Raw genomic sequence first — 27,781 nt, forward strand, 5'->3', positions numbered from 1 at the left:
TCCAAATCAAGTCAGAGATTTTTTCCACATAAGTTTTTAATTTTTTATTTGGTTTATGTGGTAAAAATATCCATTCCAATATAATATCTTCCCTCTGCATTAATATTCATGTAGGAGAATGCCTAGAAGGTAAAATAACCAAAATGCAATCCAGCTTTGGATCAATACGTTCCACGTGCCCTTCATGTACTTTCTTTTCTAACAAGGCCAATTCTTTCTCAGCTTCAGGTGATAATTCTCTTGGACTATTTAAGTCCTTGTCACCTTCTAAGGTTTTGAACAAATTATGCAGTTCATCATTTTTTACCCCAACAATAGTTCGTAGATGAGAAATATCTCCAAATAATCTTTGAAAGTCATTAAGAGTCTGTAGTCGCCGGGCGGTGGTGGCGCACGCCTTTAATCCCAGCACTCGGGAGGCAGAGCCAGGCGGATCTCTGTGAGTTTGAGGCCAGCCTGGACTACCAAGTGAGTTCCAGGAAAGGCGCAAAGCTACACAGAGAAACCCTGTCTCGAAAAAACCAAAAAAAAAAAAAAAAAAAAAAAAAAAAAAAAAAAAAAAAGAGTCTGTAGTCTATCTCTCATAATTTGTACCTTTTGGGGTCTAATTTTTTGTAGCTCTATTTTATATCCTAAATAATTAATAGAATCTCCTCTTTGTATCTTTTCAGGAGCAATTTGTAATCCCCAGCAAGGCAAATTTTTCTTTACTTCTTCAAACATTCTTTCTAAAGTATCTGCATTTGAGTCGGCTAGTAAAATATCATCCATATAATGATAAATTATAGATTTAGGAAATTTTTTACATATCACTTCCAATGGCTGTTGTACAAAATTTTGGCACAGAGTTGGGCTATTCAATATTCCCTCTGGGAGGACCCTCCTTTGAAATCTTTTAACCGGCTGAGAATTATTATAAGTAGGTACTGTGAAAGCAAATCTTTCTCTGTCTTTTTCTTGTAAGGGTATTGAAAAGAAACAGTCTTTTAAATCAATAACTATGAGAGGCCATCCTTTTGGTAACAGAGTAGGCAAAGGAATTCCAGATTGTAGAGAGCCCATTGGCTGAATTACTTTGTTAATTGCTCTAAGGTCTGTTATCATTCTCCATTTACCAGATTTTTTTTTAATAACAAATACAGGAGAATTCCAAGGGCTGGTTGATTCTTCAATATGCTGAGCATTTAACTGTTCTTCTACCAGCTCTTCTAAAGCCTGTAGTTTCTCTGTTGTTAAAGACCATTGCTGGACCCATACAGGCTTGTCTGTTAACCATTTTAAAGGTAGAGCTGTTGGTGTTTTTGGAAGATCATCAGTTATTGTGCCCTGTTCTTGTATAATATGGATGGCTGGTGACCACTCAGAATAATGCCTTCCAATATTTCTCTCAGAAACATGTGCTAGTTTATGATTTGTTTCTGAGATTGGAGGGATGTTAATCTGAGTATTTCATTGTTGCAACAAGTCTTGACCCCACAGATTCATAGCTATGTTAGCCACATATGGTTTTAATTTTCCTCTCTGTCCTTCTGGACCTATACATTCGAGCCATCTTGCACTCTGTTTCACCTGAGATAATGTCCCAATTCCTAACAGTTGAACATTTACCTCCTGAAGAGGCCAAGTTGGATGCCAAAATTCTGGTGCAATTATGGTAACGTCCACACCTGTGTCTCCCAGACCAGACAACAAAACACCATTTATTTTTATCGATAATTTTGGTCTTTGTTCATTAGTAGAAGTTTGCCAAAAATTTTTCTTTATGTTTTCTCCTGAATTTTCTATTCTCTCTGTTTCATCATCCTTACCAGCATCATTTATTCCAATAGGCATTTGGTTATTTAATTGCTCTGAGTAGGAGTTTCCTCTACAACTGTAGGAAAGGTTTGAACTGGATTTGCTATTGGGGCCTGCATGAGGCCCCTCTGGGAGTTTCCCAAAGACTGAGGCAAAGGATTACCCTGTCTGTCCCTTGTTGATCTACATTGGTTGGTCTAGTGTTTTCCCTTACCACATCTTCTGATACTCCAGAAGGAAGGGACATTCTGTTGCCATTGTTCCTTGAAGAAACATTGTTTCTAGGAATGACCTGTTTACAGTCCCTTTTCAAATGTCCTTGCTTTCCACATCCAAAACATCTAACATTCCTCAAACCTTTTGAAATTGCTTCTCCTACCCACATATCATCATGCTCATGAGCTTCAACATTAACCGTGTCTCTAATCCAATCTTCCAAAGGTGCAGATCTTGCCTTTAACAGCCTGATTATTGTTTTGCATGCTGCATTCGCATTCTCAAAGACCAAAGATTCAATTATTCTCTTACTAGCTTCTGAATCCGGGACCATTCTCTTTACTGCTGAAGCCAGTCTTTGTAAAAAATCTGTGAAAGATTCTTTTGGGCCTTGTATAACCTTTGTAAATGACTCAGTTTTTTTTTCCTGGTTCCTCAACTCTGTCCCATGCATTCAAGGCTGCTGTTTGACATAAAATTAGGGTTTGGACATCATATAAACATTGTGTTTGTGCTGAAGCATATTGATCTTCTCCAATAAGCTGATCCTGGCAGACTTGTATTCCTTTATCCCTCCATTGTTTTTCTATGTTTTTAGCTTCATCCTTGAACCAAGTTAGCCACTGAAGCCTTTGACTGGGTTCAAGAACAGCTTGTGCCAGCTCCCACCAGTCCTGTGGTACAATCCTATTATATGTTGACCAAGAGTTTAACATTTGCTTTACATATGGGGAATGCATGCCATAAGATACTATTGCCTCCTCAAACTTTCGTAAATCTAACGTTTCAATTGGAGCCCAAATATTTTGTGTAGTCATTTGATCAGGCAACTGCTGTACGGTTACTGGACAAATTAAGGGTGACTATGTGAAAACAGGCTTTCTTTCTGTAACCTTATGATCCAATCTTGAAGCAACTTCACTGTTAATTTCTTCTGTCTGAATTTTTACAGGTTTAACAAGTTTTTCTTGGCACTTAAATTGACTATCTTTTTAAATAGTAAAATGAGGATAAGCATAGTAACAAACTGCATAATTCTATCAATATTAATCTTCTCATATAGTTGTTCCATTGTCAGACTGCCTAAAATTGCAAACAAAGCCCAATTTTCTTCCAATGTACACAGAAAACCCATTTTTTTTAATGTGGAAAAAATTTCTCTTTTAAATAGTTTCCTTTAAAATATCTGATATGTTAAGTGACTTACCAAGTCCGTGTAGAACAGTATAAATCTGAGGGAATTTCAAAACAGCCACCTAGTGTCCGAGGTGTGAATCCAGAGAGAGAGAGAGAGAGAGAGAGAGAGAGAGAGAGAGAGAGAGAGAGAGAAAGAGAGAGAGAGAGCAAGCGTAGCCACAAGTTCTGTCTAAGAGCTTCAATCCAGCCACGTGTTCCCGATTGAGCTTAGTCAAGCCTTGGCTCTGGCTACCTTACGCTCCGACCACATGCATTGGCTTTACAGGCAGGGGCCCTGTTCGGCAGGGTAGGCCTGAGTTGTCTGTAGCACCGGCTTTAAGCAAGTAGCTCAAGGAGCTCAAGGTTAGTCCAGTCTGAGGCCAGGCTGACCTGGGCCCAGGCTAGGGAGTTGGCCGCCCAGGTGGGAAACCGGACCTGCCGCCAAGCCAAGTTAAGCGGTTTTTAATGGATTCTTATCATGTTGGGCGCCAAATGTAGATGTAACCAACCATCTTATTAAATAAGAAACACAGAGCCGATTCAGAGAAGAAAGCCAAGAGGTCAGAACTAAGAGCCTTACCCTTCCTGCTTCAGCCAAGAGAGCTCTCCGAAAAAGGGACCTACTTCCCGTGTGTATGTCTTTATATAGTCTAGCTGTTCTGCCTTCTCATTGGTTGTAAACCCAAACACGTGACTGCCTTGTCACTGCCTGTATGTACAACCCTCCAAGTCCTCTATGGTATTGAGATTAAAGGTGTGTGCCACTGCCGCCACGCACTTGCTATGGCTCTAATAGCTCTGACCCCCGGGCGACTTTATTTATTAACATACAATTAAAATCACATTTCAGTACAAGTAAAATACCACCACACTTTGGACTACTTCCTGCTTTACAACCAGCCATTCCTAATTTATTTGTATCGGTATAAAATATAAGAGCCCCAGAAATAGGTGTTCTTTTTACTATGGGGAAGAATCCATTCAGTTCTTTTTATAAATTGAAGTTCTTTACTTTTGGCATATTTATTGTAGATTTCTCCTAAATAATTGCTACAGGCTCTTTGTCAGTCATCATTAATTACCCATAACTGCATAATTTCAACATTAGTGTGAGGTACTACAATCTCAGCTGGATCCATGTCTGACAATTGACTAAGTCTTATTCTTCCTTTTATAATTAATTCAGAAACCTTTCCTTTGTAGGTTTTTGACTTTACACACTGTTTATGAGCAAAAATATATCCATTTTAAAATATTCTCTTCCCATTGCATATTGAGTCCAGTAGGTGAATAAGTAGAAGGTAAAATTACTAAAATACATTCAGTTTGTGAGATCTAATAGATCTACATAAACATCTTGTAATTTCCGTTCTACTTGGGCCAACTCCTTTTCTGCTTCAGTTGTTCAATGCCTGGGACTGTTTCAATCTGAGTCACTTTGTGAAATTTGAAATAAATTACTTAATTCTTGAGTAGCCAGTCCAATTGTTAGGTCACAACCAATTAATATCTCCAAATAAATTTTGAAAATCATGAAGTATATGTGATTCATTTCTCTAATCTGTTCTTTTTGTGGCTGGATTCTCTGTTTACTTAATTTAAATCCTAATTAATTAAAGGAGTCTCCTCTTGAAATTTTTTCAGGAGCCATTTGCAATCCCCATTGAAGTAAAATCTGTTGCACCTCAACAAACACCTTTTTGAGGATATTGAATTCAGAGGCAGTTATTAAGATATTATCCATATAATGGTGTTGTTTTTAAACTAAATCTCAATCTTATGATTTTACCAATAAAGACTTGGGAGTCAGATGCTGGGGTGAAAACCTGCAAGCTCACAAAGGCAGAGGAGCAACGAGCTGAATTTCCTCTTAGCTGAAGTCTCAGAAAGAGAGCTTTCCTTTTCCTGTCCCAAACCAAACAGGACCACCAAACTCCAAGTCCCTCCTCACTACTTCCTGTGCCTTTCTCTATTTTCCATGCTCCCTTTAAGTCTCTATGGCTACTTCCTGTCAACTAGTTGCTGGCTTTGCCTCTTAAACCAAGGTTGATTTTATTTAATTAATGCAACTCAGTGTTCACAGTGTGATCAACTATTCTGAACATAATGATAAATAATGGATTGAGGAAATTGTTTACAAACTACTTCTAGTGGATTCTTTACATATTTAAATATTGACATAACATTGCACTGTTTACCATTTCCTTCAGAAAGATATTCCATTTATATCCTTTTTACATGCTTGGGCATTATTATAAGTAGGAACTATAAAAGCAAATTTTTCTTTATCTTGTTCCTGCAAGGGAATAGTAAAACAAACAAACAAACAAACAAACAAACAAACAAACAAACAAAAACCCAAACAAACCAAAACTATAATAAGCCAAGCCTTAGGCAATAAAGATGATAGTGGAATTCTAGGCTCTAAAAGACCCATATGTTGAATTACATAGGTTACAGCTTTTAAATCAGCCAATACCTGCCATTTTTTAGATTTTTTAAAATTATAAATACAAGATCATGCCAAGGCTTAGTAGTTTTTCAGTGTGTTTAGCATCTAACTGTTTTGTACTAGTTGCTCAAGCACCTGTAATTTTTTGTTTAAATTATGGGCCACTGTCCCACTCATACAGGTTTATTAGTTAACTATTTGAAAGGCAGAGCAGTTTGCCTTGCAGCAGTGGCCCCTATTCTAAATTCTGGTTGCCAATTTCTGCCTTGTCTTGTTCCTGGGCAACCTGCATAGCCTGTTGTTATACCCAGAGTCCCCCGAAAACCACCAAAAGACCCAATCCAATGCAAAGCAAAGAGTCTTTGTATTGTGATGAGTTAACTCAAAAATATCCATTCATCTGACATGGCAGCAGAGCAGCAGAGAGCCTGAGTAGCAGGGAGGCAGGGTGTTTATAAGGAGTAAAGCAAGAAGGGTGAATGAGTGGGGTTTGGGTTCTACAGACTACATAGGAGCAGACTCAGGATTGATGTACCTGCATCTGGAGGTGCTGTCCTTGGTTAGTTTGCAGCTGCAAGAAAACTATTATCTCTTTTAGCAGTTGTGGCTACTACAATTTTTCTTTATCATGACCCCAATTTGCTGTAATTTTTAACTGGCTTCTTTTACTGTATGAGGACATCTGGCAGGCTTTTCCTGTAACTAGAGCTAGGCTCAAGTTTGGGGGCTCAAGGGCATATCATGCCAGGGGCCTACATTCTGTTGGGTGTTTTCCATAGCCTGTCATAGTTGTAGAATATTCAAGGAATGCATCTGGGCAGGGGGCTTGGTACCTCATTTCCCCTCCTTTCCTAATCATGGGTTCTCTCTGAGGGTCCCTAAGGGAAGGTATTGAGACCTCAGCACCATTAGCTGTACTGTATTTATCTGTTCCTTAATGAGGGAAATTAACTAGCTCAGGATACAGGAAATCTGCTGCCAGCTAAATCCTTTTTCTGGGTCATGCCATTCAAAGGCAAAGTAAGCCTGGGTCTGGGGGGGACAGCGACAGGCTGGAAAAAGCATTTTTTAAATCTAGCGCAGGATACCATTGTAGACTACATGACAATGAACTCAGAAGAGCATATAGATTCGGGACTGTGGGGTGAATGTCAATGACCCATTTATTAACCTTTCTCAAGTCCTGGACTGGGCGGTAGTCATCAGAGTTGGGCTTCTTGACCAGGAGTAAGAGGTGCTCCAGGATGACTGACAAGATTTTAAAATCTTTTGGTCAAGCAGGCGATGGATGTGGGGATTTGATAGACACCTGTGTTTCTGTTGACATGGGATATTGACAGATCCATGCCTCCGTAGCCCACGGTTTTAATTCCACCAAGATGGGGGTCAGTGTTGAGCCAGTCCAGGCCCCCCTGTCTCCACAAATGCTTCTGGGTATAATTTCAGCCAAGGACCCAATTCTTGGCATGGGGATGGCTATTCATACACTCTATATTCATCTTCCAATTGTACTGTTAGGACTTGTTTTGATTTTCCTTTTAAGTCTGTTACTGCCACCCCATCCTGTTCAAATGTTGTTTGAGCTCCAATTTTAGTTAGAAAGTCTCTTCCTAGAAGGGGCTATGGACAGTCAGGCATGACCAGAAAAGAATGGGATACCCAGCACAAGCCAAGATCCACCTGTCTTTGGGTAGTCCATGGGTATTGGTTCATGCCAGTGGCTCCCTGTACCCATACCTTTTTCTTGGTTATAGGGCCCACAGTTTCTGTCAGAACTGAATGCTGTGTGCCTGTATCCACCATGAATTGGACAGGCCTCCCCTCCAATTTTAATATTACCCTAGGTTCGGGGAGGGGACTCAAACCCCATCCCCTTCAATCACTTTCTTCCTCTTCTTTTGTTGTTAACACCTGGGGAGGCAGCTTTTTATGTCCTTCTTTATTAGGTCAATTCCTTGCCCAATAGGCCATTTCTTTAGAGTAGGCACATTGGTCTCTCAGCAGAGGGGGCATCTCTCCCTGGAAGGAAGGATTATCTTGGTTCCCAGCAAGGCATCATAGTTGCTTCTGTCTTTCCTCTGGGTCTGAAACCGTGACTGCTAGGAATAAGCATGCCATGTCATGTGACTGCCTATTGCCTCAGCTGTCTTTGCCTTTCATTCTCTGAAGCCTTTATTCTGTCCCCGCCCTTCCCCCTGTTCATTTCCTTCAGCCCAGAGGGTCTCTGTTGTTGTATACCTTAGCTGCCACCTCTAGCAGTTCAGATAAAGATTTCCCTACTAGATTATCAATTTTCTGTAGATTCTTTATAATGTCTGGGATGGCCTGATTAACAAAGGCCAGGATCACAGTAGATTTGTTATCAGCCATCTGGGGATCCATCGGATAGTAGGTCCTGAATGCCTCCACCAGCTGCTCTAAAAAGGCTGTTGGGATTCAGTTGTTTCTTGTGATATGCCATTAATTTTGGCCAAATTAATGGGTCACAATGCTGGGTCCTGGAGATCCCCCGTTAGAATCTGGCAGTGGATTTTAAGACTCTCCCTACCTTCGGGTATATTGAAATTCCATTCAGGTTTGGCCAACTGGAACCCTGCATTGATGAGAGATTGGTCAGTGGTAGGGTGGTTTTGGACCAAAAACTGACTTCTGGGCTTCCCCCACAATTAGTCCCCTCTCCTCTGTTGTGAACAAAATCTGTAATATCTGCTGACAATCATCCCAGGTTGGGAGGTGTGTAAATATCACTGAATCTAACAGGTTAATAAGCCCTTTCAGGTTTTCTGTGAAGAGGGGGCATTGGTTTTTCCAGTTATATAGATCAATCATCGCAAAAGGCCAGTAATGATCAAACTCAATTCTCTGTTCATACCAGGGCCTGAGCACCTGAAAAGGCAGGGCGGTGGAGTCTGGCTGGGGCCCCGAGGAGTCTTCAAAGAGGTTGTATCCATAGATGTAGGGGGGGGCTGGCCACTGGCAAGACCACAGGCTGAGCCATCCCCTCGGCTTCTCCCTGGAGGGCTAGGGGAACCTGTAGAGGGTTCAGAAGGGAAGGAGGTAAGGATAGGGCAGAGGTGTGAGGAAGAACTCTTCCTCCATTCTACCTTGCAAGATGGGGAAGCGGGGGTGACAGGCAACAGAGGTAGCTTTCTTGAGTTGCCCCTTCTTTCTCAGTGTAAAAATCTGAAACTCTTTTGGCAGCTGAGTTGAAACCAGGGACCTAAGCCAGGGTGAAGGTAGTAGACCACGTCTTCCCACATGGAAATGTATGGGAGCTGATCTTGATTTTCTTTCTGAATGACATCCTTAGTCTTTCCTATAATAGATAGATGAAAAGTGCCCTCTTGTGGCCAGGTAGTGTAAATGGCATTCCATTTCTGCTCACACAGGTTCCTCAGGTGCACAGGTTTCAGATCTTCTAACCCAATGCTGTGTCCATGGTCCTTGAAATCCTTGAAGTTGTTAAGAAACAGACTTAGTGGGGTAGGGTGATTATTAGTTTGGTCCATGTTCTTAGGGTATTCAATTTGCTCCAACCATCAAATAAGGGAATAAAGATAGCAACGAACACTCAGACAATGACAGACAAGACAGACGGCCGTGCACAGATCTGAAAATGAGTCACTGGACTCTCAGCTTGCAGTCACCATCTGCTTAGTTTCTCCAGAAAAACTAGAGGAATTGACTTCCCTTCAGATGGGTCTCCTGACCCCTCAGAGGAGCCCTGGGATGTCTCCCAGGACCCCAACCCACGACATGCCACTGAGTCCACCATAGATCTTACGCGGGCTTCACAGACAGAGCTCCCACTGCCATAAATAGCCAGAAACAGAAACCAAAAAAGCTTGTAAGACAAATTTGATGTTACCTGATATTACCTGATATAGGTACCATAAGACTCAATGGAGAGTGGTTGTGGTGGGATTGGAAATCTTGGTGGAACCTTCAAATGTACCTAGGGTAACTCCAAAAAACACCAAGAGACTGAATCTGCTGCCAAAGCAAAGAGTCTTTGTAGTGTTACAAGTTAACTGTGACTCTCTGTCTATCTGACACAGCAGCACAGCAGGAGAGACCCCGAGTAGGAAGTGGGCAGGGTATTTATAGGGAGTAAAGCAAAGGGGTGAAGCAAGCATGGGTTCGGGTTTTCAGACTACATAGGAGCAGACCCAGGATTGATGCACCTCCATCTGGAGGTGCTGTCCTTGGTTAGTTTGCAGCTGCAAGAAAATTATTATCTCTTTCAGCAGTTGTTGTGCCGACTACATTTTTTCTTTATTATGACCCTGCTTTGCTGTGACTTTTTGGTTGTTTTTTTCAAGACAGGGTTTCTCTGTGTAGCTTTGGAGACTGTCCTGGAACTCACTTTGTAGACCAGGCTGGCCTTCAACTCACAGAGATCCACCTGCCTCTGCCTTCCGAGTACTGGGATTAAAGATGTGCGCCACCAACGCCTGACTTGCTGTGACTTTTAATTGGCTTCTTTTACTGTATGAGGATATCTGGTGGAGTTTTCCTGTAACTACAGCTAGGCTCAAGGTTGGGGGCTCAGGGCACATTGTGCTGTCCAGGGGCCTAGATTCTGTTGGGTGTTTTCCACAGCCTGTCATGGCTGCAGAATAGTCAAGGCATGGGTGTAGGCAGGGGCCTGGGTTTCTCACCTATGTTTTTCACTGATAATTTTTTTTCAAGACCTGTTTTACGAATGTATCACATTTTAACATCATTTTATGAACTGTTTCTGAAATTTTAGGCATATCAATTTGAGCATATAACCCACAGTGGGCACAATAATTTTTTGTGGAGTCTGTGGAATTTGTGTGTAAACATTCTCTTAGTCCTTTTTAAAAAGCCATCTACAAATGCATTAAAAACAATCCCTATATGATTTTTAATAGGTAAATTTAGGCAATACTCATGGAGTATTTTTAATAAAATATTAAAAAGAGGATCCGTTTTTATAAATCCCAAGTAACATATTAAAGCAGCCTGTCAATTATCAACAACATGGAACAAACAATTTACCTGTACTTTATTTAGTGGGAAAATAATTGTGATAGGCTCTTTGTCAGTAAGAAATTATTTTGATGACCCTCTTTTTGCAGCCATATTATTTAATAAGCTCATAACCTGCTCTGTTTCAGGTGCTACATTTTTTTTTAGAATTTAACCAAGAGTCTCCAAAAAGCAGCTTAAAGAGCAGAGCCAAAATCCTCAATAGTGATAAACAAACAAGAATATACCCCAATACATGGTTCAAAATTATGAATACTGCTCTTTGAATATATTTATTATGTAAATTAAACATTCATTCAAAGCATTAATCAAATGATCAAGAGAAGAGAATATCCTCCATATAATGAATGGCTAATATCTCTGGAGATTCAAACAGCATTGGCTTAGTACTTTATGTCCTGATTGCAATTGTTTTCCGTAGTACACTTGGGCCTGTTTTAATTTTTCCTTCCATGAAGGGATCATTGTTAATGACTTATTTCCACTATTAGGAGAAAAAAAACATTTCCCATGAAGGGATATTTAATATTGAGTTATTCCCACTCTGAGAGAAAACCAAAAAACATTTAAACCAAAATTAAGCAAAGAAACAAACAAGAAAACTGTAAGTCCTGGGCCAGCTGCACCTGCTCAGGCTGCAGCAGTGGAGCTCCACCCACCATCCTCTGGAGCTCAGGTGTTGCCTCACTGTGCTTTGTGTGGTCCTTGAGAGAAAGCACCTGCAGCAGCACACAGCCGAGAACTCTGAGACCTGGTTATTGGTGAAATAATGGCTACCCACTACACCTGCTGACACGAATCCCTTTTTTATATGGGAAAGGGATTCTTCCTTCCTCTATTTCTACTGGGAAGGGGATTTTTCTCCCTTTATTTTTCCTCACACCTTCCTATTTGTAGGCCTTTAGTAAATAATTTCTTTTATTCTACCAGGAAAAGTCCTTTTTTTTTTAAACAGGGAAAATTTCTTTTTAAATTTTCTTTTCTTTCCTCTTTTCTACCGGGAAGATTCCTTTTTTAAATTTCTCTTATTCTTTGTCTCTAGATTTATCCACTTGTATCCTTAATTCTTGAAACGGTGCTGCTAGTATTTCAACCTTTTGAGTCTCTATGTCCCTCTCATCTGAAGAAGGAAGAGGAGATTCATATCCATTATGTTCACCCTCCTCACATTCTTCTTCCACTGAAACAACATTCCTGTCTTCCTGTGAGAAAACATTCTCCTCTGCTGACTGACAATTTCTAGCCTGAATGTTTTCCTTTTTACTTCCCTGTTCGACTTCAGGTGGAGCTTTCTGTGATTCCTCACTCTGCATCGGATCCAGAGCATTTGAGATCAAATTCCATAAAGACCAAACCTTGACTGATATAGGCTTCTCTCTCCAATGAGCTCTATTAAGCTCTCAACACTTGCTTCCACAGTCAGTTTTAATTGAACACGAGGAATTGCATGAAACCAGTAACAATGCCTTTTAACTAACACCAGAGGCTCTGTAAGCCGTTTTTCTTCCCCATTCACTCCATTTCCTTTCAACAAACACTTTAGTAACCACACATATTGCTGCTCCAGATGTGGGGAAATCCCCATGTCCTCATCCCATCCTGGAGTATTGCCTCTTCTGCACAAACTTTACCTCCAGTCCTGGAGTGCCGGATCTCTCTCATCTCTGAGCCCACGATGTTGGGTGCCAAATGTCTGGTGTTTCCTGTTGTACTGGATGTTCAAAGAAGGAGAGAGCCTCCAGAATTTAGTTTTAGGCTCTCTGGCAGCACGAAGGAATAGTTTCTGTGAACTGAATCTCGAATCTCTGTTCATAAGCATATTTACTGAGTGGGATACAGTGAGCTCCGTATACCAAAGTCCCTTTGATCTATTCTACATGTTCTCTGAAGGAAGTCATCACACCCTGGCTACTTCAGTCCTTATTGTGCACTGTTTGCAGTATCCAATAATTCAAGACCTCCAAGCATGCCTGCATAGTCTAGCGACTAAAGTCATGCAACAGAGGGAAAACCCCTTCAAAAAAACAACCCTACGAATCATAGAAAATAGTCACTGTTCTCTACTATGATTTCTTCAAGGTCTAGGTACCTTCAGCAAACAACTAATACATTCTGCCATTGCCCTAGATAGAGTGAGAAGCAACTTTTTCATTCTAATGTTTATCTTAGATGCAATGACTCTACTAGATTCCCACTACGAAGTATTTTGTCTTTAAGTGACTCGGAGTGTCTTGATTGACATTACCTATCACTTTACAAAGACTCTACTGGATCCTTGGTCAGACTCCCTAAGTTGGACTGGGACCTCCTGTGACAATGTGTTGTATAACCAGAGTGAGAGTCATGTAACATGAGAATCAAAGTCTGGATTTGGGGTTCTGGCTTCAGAAACTGGCTTGGGTTAATCAGCTGTTTTCCCCACACAGGTTGTTTGATGGTCACACACCTGTGTTAGCTATCACAGACACAGAGATGATCAAGAATGTACTAGTGAAAGAATGCTATTCTGTCTTCACAAACAGACGGGTAGGTAACTTGGTTTTAATTTAAAAAGTTGATTCATGTTTTTTATTTGTATTTATGTGTATATATGTATGTCCATATGAGTGAATGTTGTATGTGTGTGGGTTCTTGTGAATGCCAGAAGAGGGTATGGTGTTCTAGGCAGTTGTGAGTGGCCTGACAGGGGTTCTGGGAACTGAACCTGGCTCCTCCAGAAGAGCAGCAAGTGCCCTTAACTGTTGTGCCATATCTCCAGCTTCCCCCATTTACTAATGCACAACTTTATATTTTACTTATTGAATTGATTTTGATTGACTGGTTTGGTTTATTAGAGAACTCACTCTGTAGGCCAGACTTGCCAATACTCAGAGATCTACCTGCCTCTGCCTCCCAAATTCTAGGATTAAAGCCATGTGCCAGCACCACCCAGTTATACCAGGTATTTGTTTGTATTTTTTATTTTGAGTTTTTCAAGACAAGGTTTCTCCTGTGTCCTGGCTGTACTAGAACTCACTGTATAGACCAGATTGTCCTTGAAATCACAGAGATTTGCCTGCCTCTGCCTCCTCAGTGATGGGATTAAGGGCATTCACCGCCACCTCCTGGCTACTTAATGAATTTAAAAAATGAAATAAATATAAATTCACAGTGGCTTCCACAGTAACATACAAGTGGAGTCTGGGCATTCATTTTGCTAATAGGAAGTGTAAATATATCATATTTAATCTAGTTGCAGATGAACACTATTGTCATCTAGACTGTGTTTACATTTCCTGTCTCACAGGACCTTTCTCTTGTCTGTGTGGTGAAGTACACTTAACCACAGGTCTAGGCTTGTGCAGTGACAAGCACTGAGAATACAGAGCTGCTCCTTGACCATGCAGTTCCCTCTTGCTAGCCCATTAGCTACCTTGTTTGGCCTGTCTTCTTCTCTTCACCTTGTATATTCATTTTCCTTCTCAATGGATTGTGGGGTCACTGTCAAGTCTGATGACTATTTACCTGGTCCTTCTGTGTGGGTTTGTTTGAATACAAATTTTACAATTTTGAGATTTGCTCTTAAACCTATGGCTTTATTTATGTTAATTTTGTGTAAGGTATGATACTTAGCTCAATGTTCTCTTTCTTTTCTAAACCATCCCTATTCCACTGACCTATCTGGGGAAACCTGTTGGTTCTCTCTTTCTACCCTGTGGGTCCTGGGGATTGAACTCAGGTTGATGGGCTTGGCAGCAAGCCCCTTTACCTGCTAGCCATCTCTCTGGCCCTCATTCAGCCTTGGGTCATTTGGTGAAGTTGGCTGAAGGCCGAGTTTGCAGCTGCCCTTCATCAAGTGGAAGCCATTTCCATTTCTTCCTGTTGAGCACTTTAATATAAGGGCATGTTGGGAGACACCACAGCAGTATAAATTATACGTATGGAAGGTAGAAGGAAGTTCCCACCAGGGAAATAGAATTATGTTTTCTCTTTTATCACTGTATAAAGAATTAAGGAAAAGAGATTTCTACAGCATTATTCCTAAACAAGAAAACAGCTCCCGAACCAAACAAACTGGGAATAGAGAGGTGACTTAGTGTCTGAAAACTCTGAAAGAGGATGGGGGGTTGGTTGCATAAATCTACATCCAGCGACTCACAACCACTTGTAACTCTTGCTTTAGGAGTACCAACTCCCTCCTCTGGCCTCTGAATACACTGAACACATGTGCATTTGTTCATACATACATATATACATACATACATACATACATACATACTTGCATACATATATGCATGCATACAAACATACATAAATACAATACTAAAATAAATCTTTAAAAACCCAAGCATCGCCGGGCGGTGGTGGTGCACGCCTTTAATCCCAGCACTCGGGAGGCAGAGGCAGGCGGATCTCTGTGAGTTCGAGGCCAGCCTGGGCTACCAAGTGAGTTCCAGGAAAAGGCGCAAAGCTACACAGAGAAACTCTGTCTCGAAAAACCAAAAAAAAAAAAAAAAAAAAACACAAAACCCAAGCATCAAATCCTTTAAGTGTCTCAGGGCTAGGGAGATGACTCAGGGGTAAAGGACCTGAGTTTGGATCCCCAACATCTGTATAAAAGCTGGACATAGCAGCATGCATGTGTTACTTCAGAGCTGTGTTTGGAAATAGGTAGATCCTAAGGGCTGGCTGGTTAGCTTTTCTAGCCAAACCAGAGCCTTCTAGATTCAGTGAGAGACCCTGCCTCAAAAAATGCACTAGAGACTTATACAGGAAGTTACAAGACCTCTGGTGTCTAAATCAGCATGTACACAGAAACTCTAGTCTAAACACACACACACACACACACACACACACACACACACACACACACACACACACACACACAAACATGCACACACCCCATATGAAAACATGACTTTTTACATTGCTAAATGTTGTAAATACAGAACTAAAGAACTTGTCTGTTGCAAAGATAACTTTCCATCTGTGCCCAAGCCTTTTGCCATCACATAGCTCTGGAGAATCTGCTATATCTTGTTCCCATCTTCTCTCCAACCCTGGAACTAATTTTCCAACCACAGAGAGATTTACATTTAGAAGGATCCTGAAATATAGAGATTTGAAATCTTAACAGGCAGCCCAGTGAACACCTGATTTCTTATGGACTGTGAGGAAATTTTGACATTTTTGCATCTGGCATGAGGGTTGATCCATAGTAAACAGTCAGTAACTAACTGCTATACTCCAATATCCACTTAGCACTTTTGCAACTATGGAAAATTCTGGACTTACAGAAAGCCAAATTTGTATTTTTTTTTGGACTCTAGGATATTGGCCCAGTGGGGATTATGAGTAAAGCCGTCTCCATGTCTAAGGATGAGGATTGGAAGAGAATTCGAGCCTTGCTGTCTCCCGCCTTCACCAGTGGAAAACTCAAAGAGGTGACTGGAAGGGCTTTTAGGTGAAATGTTTGTGAGACTTGATTCCCCACACTTAACTATGGATGCCTTTGTGTTTTGTGCTTAGATGTTCCCCATCATTGAACAGTATGGAGATATTTTGGTAAAATACTTGAGAAGAGAGGCAGAGAAAGGCAAGCCCATCACCATGAAAGAGTAAGTAGTGATACATGTACTGCGGTTCTGGGAGAGGAAGGGCAACTGGGGCAGAAGGGTCATCATCTGTGTGTCTCACATGGTCCAGCTGCTCCTTCTTCCCTTAGACACTAGATGACAAAATATTCAGTTAGAAAAGAAACATGGTTGTACCAAGGTCACGAGGTAGGGGGAGACTAGGAGGGGAAGGTACTTGGTTAGTACTGAGGTGATTTTGCCTGTCGTGCCCAAGAATACGAATTTTCAGGCTTCTTGGTGCATGTGTTAAATTCCCATGACTCTCTCCTCAGAGTGTTTGGGGCCTATGGCATAGATGTGATCACAAGCACGTCATTTGGTGTGAATGTTGATTCCCTCAACAACCCAAAGGACCTTTTTGTGGAAAAGGCCAGGAAGCTCATAAGATTTGAAATTTTTAACCCATTATACATGTCAGTAGGTATGTATGATGGTTCTTCTGCCTTTTGACCCACTGCTCTTGTCTGTGGCCATGTTAGTCAGTTCTGCCTTTCTCTTCCACAGCTACCAAAACTAACAGCTCTACTGTTATATAATTCACCTCCCTTAAAGGCACAATCCAATATTTTTAGTGCTTTCAAATGTATGTAACCCTTACTTTTGTTTTAAAACTTAATTTTTCTTTCAGATTGTGTTGCTATAGCTGGCCTGGAAGCTATTCTGTAGACCAGGCTTATCTTTAATTCATGGTGATCCCTTTACCTCAGCCTTCTCTGTGCAGGGAGTCATGTGTACGCCACCAGTCCTGGCTTTGATTTAGATTTCTTTTATTTATCCTTTGTCAGTATCATATAGGCATACAATCTATCTTGATTATTCCTACCCCTAACTCTCACCTCCCTTTTTCCTGAGACACCCCAACACATCTTCCTCCCAATTTATGTCCCTTCCCTTTTGAGTTCAATCAGTGCTGCCTGCCAGGATGCTGACCATTATTATTGGCGTGATCTCATGCATGTGGTCAGTTCATGATTAGGCCATGACATGCCCATGATATGGCATCTCACACCACCACTCTCAGGATTTTACTTTATTCCCACACCTCTTTCATGGTGTTCCTTGAGCCTTGAGTGGTGGGGGTGTTGGTAATACATGTTCCACATAGGGCCCAGCACTCAACAGTCATTTATTCTTGGCACTTTGATCACTTAGGAGTCTGCATTGACTGATGGTCTACATGGTCTGTTACCAATGTCAACTGCAGAGTACTTAGTTCTAGCCATGTTGCACATTTGCACCATTATCCTTCAAGCAGCCTTGACCTAAGCCACCACCAATACACTTTCTGTATCTTTACATATTCTGGGTTTTTTACATCAATGGGATCATAATCTATGTGGTTTCTGTGACAGATCTCTGTCATTTATCACACAATTAAAGAAAGCAAGTGTCACTCTCTCTTGTGTCTATGAATGAGTAATATTCCATATCTGTTGATGGACATTGAAGTTGGTTTTATATGTTTGCAATGAATTTTGCTGCTAGGGGCATTTGCATACAAGATTATGGTCAAATATTTGATTTTATGTTTTGGGGGTATACATTCAGAATCAAAATTGCTGAGTCAAGAAGTAACTCTATTTTTAACATATTAAACAAGTGATCATATGTTTTCCAAAGTAGCCACAATGTTTTGTATGTCTTCTAGAACTACAGGAGAGTTCAGGGTTCTCCATGCTCTGCAATGCTTGTCTCTCCATAACTTTGATCATTGCACCTTAGTGGATACGCTGTGGGCTGGCCCTTTGGTTTTGATCAGCATTTCCCTAGTCCTAATGCAATTAAAAAACAAAATTAGATGTTTTAATGTATGCCTTTTTGATCATCTCTCTTTCATATGAATTACTTTAAAATTTTTGAAAGTTATTTTTATTTCATGTGTATTGGTCTTTTACCTGAACATATGCCTCCCACATGCATGAAGTGCCTGCCAAGGCCATGAGAAGGCATTGAATCCCCTGGAACTGGAGTTACAGATGGTTAAGGGCAGCCATGATCATAATGGGAATCAAACCTGTGTCTTCTGCAAGAGCAATCAGTGCTAAGCACTGAGCCTTCTGTCCAGACTTTGTAGTACAGAAGGAGCATTATGGTGGTGACCCAGTGTGAGCAAGGTCACAGAGAGAATGGCTTCTGGCTGAGACTTGGTGACTTATTTTTTAGATTGCTTCATGATTTCTCTAAATGAAACTTACATTTCTACTAAAACTTTATTTTTTATCTATCCTTTCCAGTACTCTTTCCATTCCTCACCCCAATGTATGAGAAGTTAAATGTCTCCATATTCCCAAAGGATTCAATAGCATTTTTCAAAAAATTTGTGGACAGAATGAAGGAAAATCACCTGTATTCTAACCAGAAGGTAAAAAGTGGTAGTCCCCTTAGAGGTCCATGGTTTAATAATGTGTTGGGCTGTGAACATGTGAGCTGTGTACTTCCCTTCATCTATCACTAAAGGTAGATAGAGAAGGCTAGATTGAGAGAGAGAAACAGACAGAGAGAATAATAACATTTCTGGGGGGGGAATAAGTTAGAGTTTTGAAAAATTGATTGAAAATAAGACAAGAATTAACTCTTAGCAATAGGAAAGAAAACAAGATGTCTTGTGTAAGGACTGAAATTTTAAAAAATGGCAAGACACAATACCTACACAAGACCAAGGCCGCCAAATCTCCAGCATAGATGAGAGAGGACCTCTCAAACCCTCACCCCTCACTGAAGAACTATTGGTAGTTGATGGCTGCAGAAGGAGGGTGTGGCCACCAGTAGGTTTCCCCTGCACCAGTGGATGGCCCCAGAGCCAGACACATGTGGGCAGCACCAGCTGGACTCAGTGGGTTATTGAAAAAGAAGAGGTCATGAAGTTTGAGGAAGAAATGTTATAAGGGATAGAGAAGGGATCGAATGGAGGAAATGGTGGGGTGGATATGACAATATCTCATTGTATACATGTATGAAATTCTATAAGAATACCTAAAAATGATTAAAAAGGGGGGAAACACTATTATCATCTCCTTCAAAAACATTCTCAAAAATGAAAGCTATTGTTTGAATTTGTGTCTCTTGTAATTTATTGTAAACGTGGTTGATGTGGTAGCTGATGGCTCCCTGGTTTAGCCACTGGTGCTTTTGTTCTGTGATGACTCCAGCAACACTAACTTGAGTAATCAAAGCTTCTGCATGGCTGATCCACCTCTGACCTCTGACCTCACCATTGACCTTCTGTTTTTGCAACTTCTGTTTCTGCTTCTAGCACCGAGTGGATTTTCTTCAGCTGATGATGAACACTCGTAACAATTCCAAAGATAATGAGTCTCATAAAGGTAAACAAGGACTCTCTGGTCTATGGACAAGGAAGCTCTCAGAAAATGTGTGGGAAGGTTTTCTAGCAGAAGAATACCTCTGCGGTGTTGATGACAGAAGGACATGGCTATTGTCTCCAGGGAATATTCTAGAAGCATAGGGGCACAGGTTTGTTCCAATTGTAAAGGGTAGCCATGATGGAAGTCTTCAGTGGTCTCTGTGTGTTACTTAGGTCTTTCCCAGCACACTGACTGGGAACTCTGCCTAGACATCTGATTCCAAACATCCAGTCAGGAGGCATGCACCCAAACTGTGCTGGTGTTTTCTTGGAGCCCCTGCTGTACATGTGTTCTCTACCTTAATCTGTGCTAACGATTTACGTTTCTTTGTGTATTGAATAAGAGGCATCCTGGAAAAGCCTCTTTGTACAAACACCCTGGTTCTCTTCATTTTTTTTACACACTTAAAAATCACTTTTAGATTTTTATCTTCTTCAGGTAGCATATGCATGTGTGTGCACATGTGTACACCCCATGCCTGTGTGAATGCCAGAGGAAGGCACCAAGTGTCTTCCTCAACCACTCTCTGCCCTATTTCCTCCACACGGTGTCTCCTATTAGACCTGGAGGTGGTTGGCAGTCAGAAGGTGCTGGTAATCCACAGAGTTGGTGTTACAGGTGTGTGTTATCACACTTGGATTTTTACATGACAACTGAGGATTCAAACTCAGGTCTTCATGCTTGTGCAGCAGCAAATGTTCTTATCCATTGAGGTATCTCTAGAGCTTCACAGCTATGGTCATATTTTAATTTAAAACCATTATTACTATCATGGTTGCTAATTTTCAGACTTTAATCTACATGTGTGTGTCAGTAGCTAATGTCAAGGGATTCTTCCGTTCTTGTATCTTATTTTTAGTACATACAATTGCTTATATATAACAATATGATATTCTAGGTTCTGATGTTTGCTTTTTAAAGTCATCATATGTTTTGTGTTTCAAATTCTCTCCAGGTTGTTCACTTGACACCCTTTCATGTGATCAGCTAACTTCAAAATCTTGTATACCTTCTCATCCTTTGAGGTTGGATCTCATATAGCCCAGGTTGACCTCACATTCATGGAGTGTCTAAGAATTACCTTTTAATATCTATGCCTCCATGCCTAGTTTATACGGTCCTGAGGATTGAACCCATGGCTTCAAGCATGCTAGGCAAACTCTCCATGTACTGAGCTTAATGTCCTTAGCCCTTCTGTGTCAATTTTGATTGCTAAATAGATATTAATTTTGAAAATTAATTAAAACTGATTGTGGGTTTATACTCCAGTTTCAGTTTAGTAGCAAGCACTTAGACTTATTGGAAGAAAATAATTGCCAACAGCAGAATCACAACACTCATGGAAAATGTTTACAACTGCCTGTAACTCTAGCTCTATGGGCTCCAATGCCATCTTTGCCCTCCATGGGCACTTGTACACATGTGCCATGTGCGAGCACACACACACACACACACACACACACACACACACACACACACACACATAAAAAAAAAAACTTAAGCTCTAGCAGAAGACTGGAGTTCAGTTCCCAGAACTACCTCTGAGCTCAAAAGTTTCTAAATCTCCATGTCTAGGGGATCAGATGCCCTCCTCTGGATTCCATGGGCACACACACACACACACACACACACACACACACACACACACACACGGGACCCCTCTATTCACACACAAATACACATAAATAAAAATAAAGGCAAATCATAAAAACAGAATAAATTACATGTCTTGAAGTTGCCCACTGATGATGATGAGGACCAGAGCATAAACCAGGGGACATCCTGGCTGAAGCAGTCTTCCCCTTCTCTGTCTGTGTCACATGGATGTGAGAGTGATAGCAGTCCCAGGGAGACTGAACGGCTACTCCATATTTATCTCTAGGGAAACAGGAGCCTCATTTGATTTTCTCTTCATCTCTTCTGTGATGGTCCTCCCAGACCTGTTTTCCTGAAATATTTTCTTACTTTCAGCTCTGTCTGACATGGAGATCATAGTCCAGTCAATTGTCTTTATTTTGGGTGGCTACGAAACCACCAGCAACACCATTGTCTTTGCCCTGTATTCACTGGCCACTCATCCTGATATCCAGAAGAAAGTGTAGGAGGAGATCGATGAGACTCTGCCCAATAAGGTGAATGGCTGGTGCTTGGAGGAGGAGGGAAAAGGAGACACCGATCACCCTCAGTGGTGTGTGTGTGTGTGTGTGTGTGTGTGTGTGTGTGTGTGTGTGTATCCTAGACCTACACTAGGTATTTTCTAAATCACTCTCCACTATGTTTTAAGACAGGCTTTCTCACTGAACCTGGAGCACATCAATTTGTTAGGTAGTCTGCCCAATGATCACCAGACATGCATTTACTCTGTGTCCCCCACCCCACTGCTGGGATTATAGATGTGTGCAACTGTGTCTGACTTTATGAATGATGTGTATCTGACTCAGGCTTGCATAGTAGACACTTCACAAATTGAGACATCTTTAAGCCCCAAGTGATAGTTATTCTAACCACTTCGTAAAGGGCTGGATAGATGGCTCAATGATTAAGAGCACTAGCTTCTCTATTAGGAGTTCCATCCAGGTTTGATTCCCAACCCCAAATTGTAGTTCTCAGCCATCTGTAATGCCAGTTACAAGGGATCTGACACCCTCTTTTGACTTGTGTGGGCACTGCACTCATGTGATACACAAAGCACATATGTGGGCAAAACATCTAAACACATAAAATAAAATAATTTAAAAACCTTATAAAATGTTTTGTAATTGCCTAGGACCTTTTCAATGCTGAATTCAGCTTTGGAGCTACTGAGAACTCAACAGTACAATTCAGATCTATTGAAAGTTAATGTAATATCCCAGCACATATTTTTTTCTTTCTTTCCAGGCATCTCCCAACTATGATGAACTGATGGAGATGGAGTACCTCGACATGGTGTTGAATGAAACCCTTAGATTATACACAATTTCTAACAGAATTTTTCGGGCCTGTAAACAAGATGTTGAAATTGATGGTGTGTTTATTCCCAAAGGGTCCTTAGTGATGGTACCAATTTATGCTCTTCACCGTGACCCAGAGTACTGGCCAGAGCCTGAGGAATTTCGCCCTGAAAGGTACCAGAATCCCCAGAGTGTGAATCCACCCTGAACCATGTTTGCCTGTATATGCTATGATGTCTCTTATGGGAAGATGATCTAAATGTGATTTTGCATCCATTTGCATTCTGTGATGAGAATGGCAGAGAAAAGGAAGGAGACAGAGGAGAGGGGAAGAGAGACAGGGAAGAAAATATGAGAATTTAAGTACAGAGTGTTTTTCTTCTTTTACCTCAAGTAGCAAATGACCAACTTAAGTGTGAGGCAGGAGCCCATTTTCCTTCAGTCTAACTGGCACATGCTTTTCAGAGATGAACTCAATATTATCCTGAATGGACTTTTAGAGTTTAGAGATCTATCCCCTTTTTTTCTCACATTACCCTGTCTCTTCTCCCTCCTACAATGTTGAATCCCTACTTGTCCTCATCAAGTCTTCCTCCTGTTTTCATGTCTTCCTGTTTTCTTGTGGCTCCTGAGTTTAATTAGGGTTGCTTGCACAAGAGTAGCAGATATAGGAGTTATTTACTGGAGAATGAACAACTCACCAATAGCTACATCATTGAAGAGAAAGTTCCCCCTACCCCAGAAATGATCAATTGTCTGTCAATAGCTCTTTAGGGAGGCGGCCCCTCATGAACTCCTCTCCCATCCATGACAGAGTGTATCAACATGGGTCCAGTCTTGTATAGGCAACCCCAGCTTCTGAGTGTGCAAGAGTAAAACGGCTGTGTCCTGTCCAGATGATAGTGTTTCACAGCACCCCTTTCATTCCCTTGCTCTTATGTTATTCTGCCCCCTCTTCTGAGATGTTCTCTGAGCCTTGTTGGGAATGATATTGATGTTCCATTAAGTGCTGAGCACTCCACCATCACTGTTTTTCAGCATTTTGACCAGTTATGAGTCTTGACGTTAACTGTCTCCCACAGCAATCAGAAGCTTCTCTGATCAAGGCTGAGAGCAGCACTAATTTTTGTATATAAACATAAATATTTGGAAGACAGTTTGATACCATGTCCACTTAGCAAAACAACAGCAGTACATTCACCCTTAGAGCATATGACCTCCATAGCCATTAGATTTTGACCAGATTTTCAGTACCAGGCATTAATTCCCTTTGTAAATTGGAACTGCAATCTAACCAGACAGTGGTTGGTTATCCCTATCCCATAACACCATAATTACACTAGTGGACACAGAGGATAAATTTTCTTTCAAACAGCACTTGTCTTATCTACCATCAGGAAACTCTTACAGGGCAAGGGAGATGGAAAGGACCTTTAGTGTACAATTTCTCACAGCCGAATGCCTGGAAGCAAAAGTTCAATGAACCTTTCCCAAAGTACCTGTATGTTACCAGTTAGATGTCTAAAGACAAACACATGTATGCAGCTCTTATGCTTCTACCTTTTGTTGACTTATTACTCTGTGTCTCCAGGTTCAGCAAGGAGAACAAGGGCAGCATCAATCCTTATGTATACCTTCCCTTCGGTAATGGACCCAGGACCTGCCTTGGCAGGAGGTTTGCTCTCATGAACTTGAAACTTGCTCTCACTAAAGTGCTGCAGAACTTCTCCTTCCAGCCTTGTAAAGAAACACAGGTGAGGGGAAAGCTATCTCTGTAAATGATGTTTTGTGGGGACAGTTTTTTTCAACTGAAGGTTCTGTTTGTCAAAACGAATCTGCTTGTTTGAGGTTTGGTAATTTGCTTTATGGCCAAATGAGTTATTTTCATCTATGCAAGAGCTGAGGTGCTTTTGGTTCTGGGTCAATATAGAGCACAACTGTAGAATTATGAAGAGTTAGTGCAGGCCAGTGTGAAAGGATTACATGCATTATATTTGAAGGTCCAGTCATGTCCATTGGAGATTGGATATGTCACATGCAATCAAGAGGTGCAGTGATCATGTCTTCATGTTTATTGAGTGGTGTGCTCTTCTTTCAGAATTCACAGAAGCCCCCCTCTGACAGTCTTGTCAACCACTAGCTGTACATTAACAACTCATATATGGGGTTAGGGATGTTTGTCAGTTGGAAAAGTGCTTACCTATCATGCACAAAGCCCTGGTTCCAATCCTCATGACAGCATGAAGTAGCAGTGGTGATACATACCTGGAGTCCCTGAACTCAGGAGGTGGAGGCAAGAGGGTCAGAAATTCAAGTAATCCATGGCCACTTAGTGAATTTGAAGCCAGCATGGCCTACATGACATCCTGTATAAAAAACAAAAGTGGAAATTCATGATACATGCTTATTTCTGAAACCCTAAAATAATTTACCCACATGGCTTAAAAGTTCGTCTCTGACTTCCCATGTGATGCCAAGTTGAGTGTCATTATTTTAAAATACAATTGTTGGGACTCAAGTGATGACTTAGTCATTAAGAGCAGTAGCTACTTTTACAAATGACCTGAGTTCAGTTCCCAGCACTCACATGGTGACTCACAACCATTTGTAACTCCAGTTCCAGGGTCTCTGATGTCCTTCTCTGGCTTTTCTTGAGACTTCACACATGTGGTATATGCACATGTATAGGAAACACACTCCTATACATAAAATAAGAATAAAAAAATCTTGAAAAGTTTGCTGGTTATGATGAACTTCAAACTTATGAGGCATCTTGATGGTTCTGCCTCACTTCTCAGGAGCTCTGCTCCAGAAAAGAGGTAGCTGTCATATTTCCATAAATCATGTATCCTTTCCTTCATATTCTGTTCTTATACTTCAAGTTCTTTTTCATTTCCCAATGACTCTTCCTCCTGGGTTTATTTCCTCATTTCTTTATACTCTACTTTTGGCTACTGCAGGTTGTTTTTAATCACCTACGCTAATACATTGTGATTAAAGCCTCCAGATTAGTTGTGTTTTTTCTCTCAGTATTGAAGGACAGTCTTTTCTATATCACCTCATATCATTCTTCCACAATCTCCAAAAGTTTTTTTTCTGAAAACTTTCTGCATTGAAAGCCTTTGGTAAATGTTTTGAAGTATAGCTTACAATTATAATATTCTTCCATAAAACTGAACTAACTTAAAAATTAATAGATAACACTTGTATATATATTTAATGCACATCTTTTTATGCATTCAAGGAAAACACATATATACTACTTAAATTTTAAAAGAAGTAGATGGGGCATTTGGAGAAAGCATTTACATTTTCCTGAACAACTTGTTCTTGTTTCATGCAAAGGGATGGGTAAAATTTATGGGACTTGTATGTTTAGAATGTGTCTTCTCTTTGTCAATTAGTTTTATGTCTGGATGAATAGAGGCATGACAGTGTTTTTTCTGTGATTTCTGATTTAAGGCTTTGCCTACACACAACCTCACCTATGTTAGTACTTTCTCACAAAAGCATTTAAATCATCAGCATGTATAAGGATTTAGACAGACAAAGGAACGTTCACATTTTGAGAGCCAATGGCACACCTGTCATGTGACAGATTGTCTAGCAAGTTCCACTTATTTTAAATTTGACAGTTCTCTATCTCCATGACAACTTTGGTTCCCTCCCTTGTCCTGTGACCAGAAGATTACTCGGTTGGAGGCCTTACCTCTCCATCACTGAGTAGCATGAGCCTAAAACATCAAACATCATTAAAAACACTGTAGGACTCAAAATTCTTCAATCAACCCATCTGTGAAAGCCAAGAATAGATACTGGAAAAGCAAGCAAATATCTGTCCCCCTACAGACTTGCCCTGAATGGGCTCAACTGTACTGGTGACATATGATCTAGGAGCTGAGGACTGTTCACAGAGGTGAAATTCACCCTCTCAGTGTTCAACTTGCAAGTTTCATCAAAGGAAATTACTTTTCAGAACTTAAACAAGACATTATGACATATTAACTAAGAATCAGGCTCAAAGATGTTAAACTCACTGCGCTTAGTGGTGCATGCATTTAATATCAATACTCAGGAGGCAGAAGCAGTTGGATCTCTGTGAGTTCAAGTCCAGTCTGGTCTACAGAGTAAGTTGCCGAACAGCCACAAATACAGAGTGAGACCCTGTTTTGAAAAACAAAACAAAACAAAACAAAACAAAACAAAACAGAAATTAAACTCATCTGTTTTACTCTTAGCACAGAACAGAAATAACATAAACCAACATGACTTCATCTCAGACCCTGTATATAGTAGAGTCTCAGCAAATATTTTACCTTATCCAAATTTGGAAGCATGCTTTCAACATCTAATTGACACAGCTTGGAGAATAAGGTAATCAAAGCACATGACCTTAAATAAAGCTTATATGTATCTGCATAGCATCGTCATCCTGGAAGGTTTTTTACATTTCTTTAGGCATTGTTGTTGGCTCACTCATTGATTCTCAATATTTTTCTTAAACTGTTGCAGATACCTATGAAATTAGACAAAGAACTACTTCTTCTACCAGCAAAACCTATTGTTCTAAAGGTTGTACCACAGGATGTGATCATAACTGGAGTATGACTTTCTCTCAAGGACTTCTGCTATGTTCTTCAAGAAGGTGATATGTAAGAACACTGGAATCTTTAATTTACTTCATGAATAAAACTCAGATGAAGATGAGGCTTAATAGACTGGCCTTGATGCATGGTTAAGGATCCAGTACATCCATTCAGATTTCTCTGTGTCAATACAGAGTACCATTTAATGTAAAGGAAATGACTAAATCAGTTGACAGAATGAGAAATTCACCTTCTCTGGTCCTCATGGGACCATCTTGACTCACATCTGGTTGTCTCCATCAATTTCCTTTGAGCTCTTTTGAGAGTACCATGGCTCTGTAATTTGATCAATAAATTTTAATGAAAATGTGAACTGTTGTAACAACTCTAACTGTAAAATTGGTATCCTGTATTTTAGCTCCAATATTCTACAATATTGTTACACTGAAAATATAAATTAACATCTCTTTAAAAAACCCAACAAAATCTATTTTTACATTCTGTGAGAGCTTCATTCAATGTATTTTGATCATATTAATTCCTCTCCTCTAACTCCTCCCAGATCTTTCCATAACATGAATCTTAATAGGTCCTATTAATAAAAAACTTGGAGTCAGAAATTGGAGTA

The 27,781-nt window shown here is 40.5% G+C and overlaps 1 protein-coding gene across 1 annotated transcript in view; it reads left to right on the plus strand.

The window, feature by feature from the left end:
* Nucleotides 1–27,526, plus strand: part of LOC128120560 (cytochrome P450 3A31-like) — a 43,329-nt gene extending 15,803 nt beyond the window's left edge. Inside the window, 10 exon segments of the mRNA XM_052754720.1 lie at nt 13,084–13,183; nt 15,967–16,080; nt 16,166–16,254; nt 16,545–16,693; nt 18,507–18,634; nt 19,526–19,595; nt 21,606–21,766; nt 22,515–22,741; nt 24,159–24,321; nt 27,080–27,526. Coding sequence (XP_052610680.1) covers nt 13,084–13,183; nt 15,967–16,080; nt 16,166–16,254; nt 16,545–16,693; nt 18,507–18,634; nt 19,526–19,595; nt 21,606–21,766; nt 22,515–22,741; nt 24,159–24,321; nt 27,080–27,175 — 1,297 coding nt within the window. The 3' untranslated portion in view covers nt 27,176–27,526.
* Nucleotides 27,527–27,781: the final 255 nt, after the last annotated feature.

This window comes from Peromyscus californicus, unplaced genomic scaffold (genome assembly GCF_007827085.1).
Source record: "Peromyscus californicus insignis strain IS unplaced genomic scaffold, ASM782708v3 Scaffold_2__1_contigs__length_46816999, whole genome shotgun sequence".
NCBI classification, from domain to species: Eukaryota; Metazoa; Chordata; class Mammalia; order Rodentia; family Cricetidae; genus Peromyscus; species Peromyscus californicus.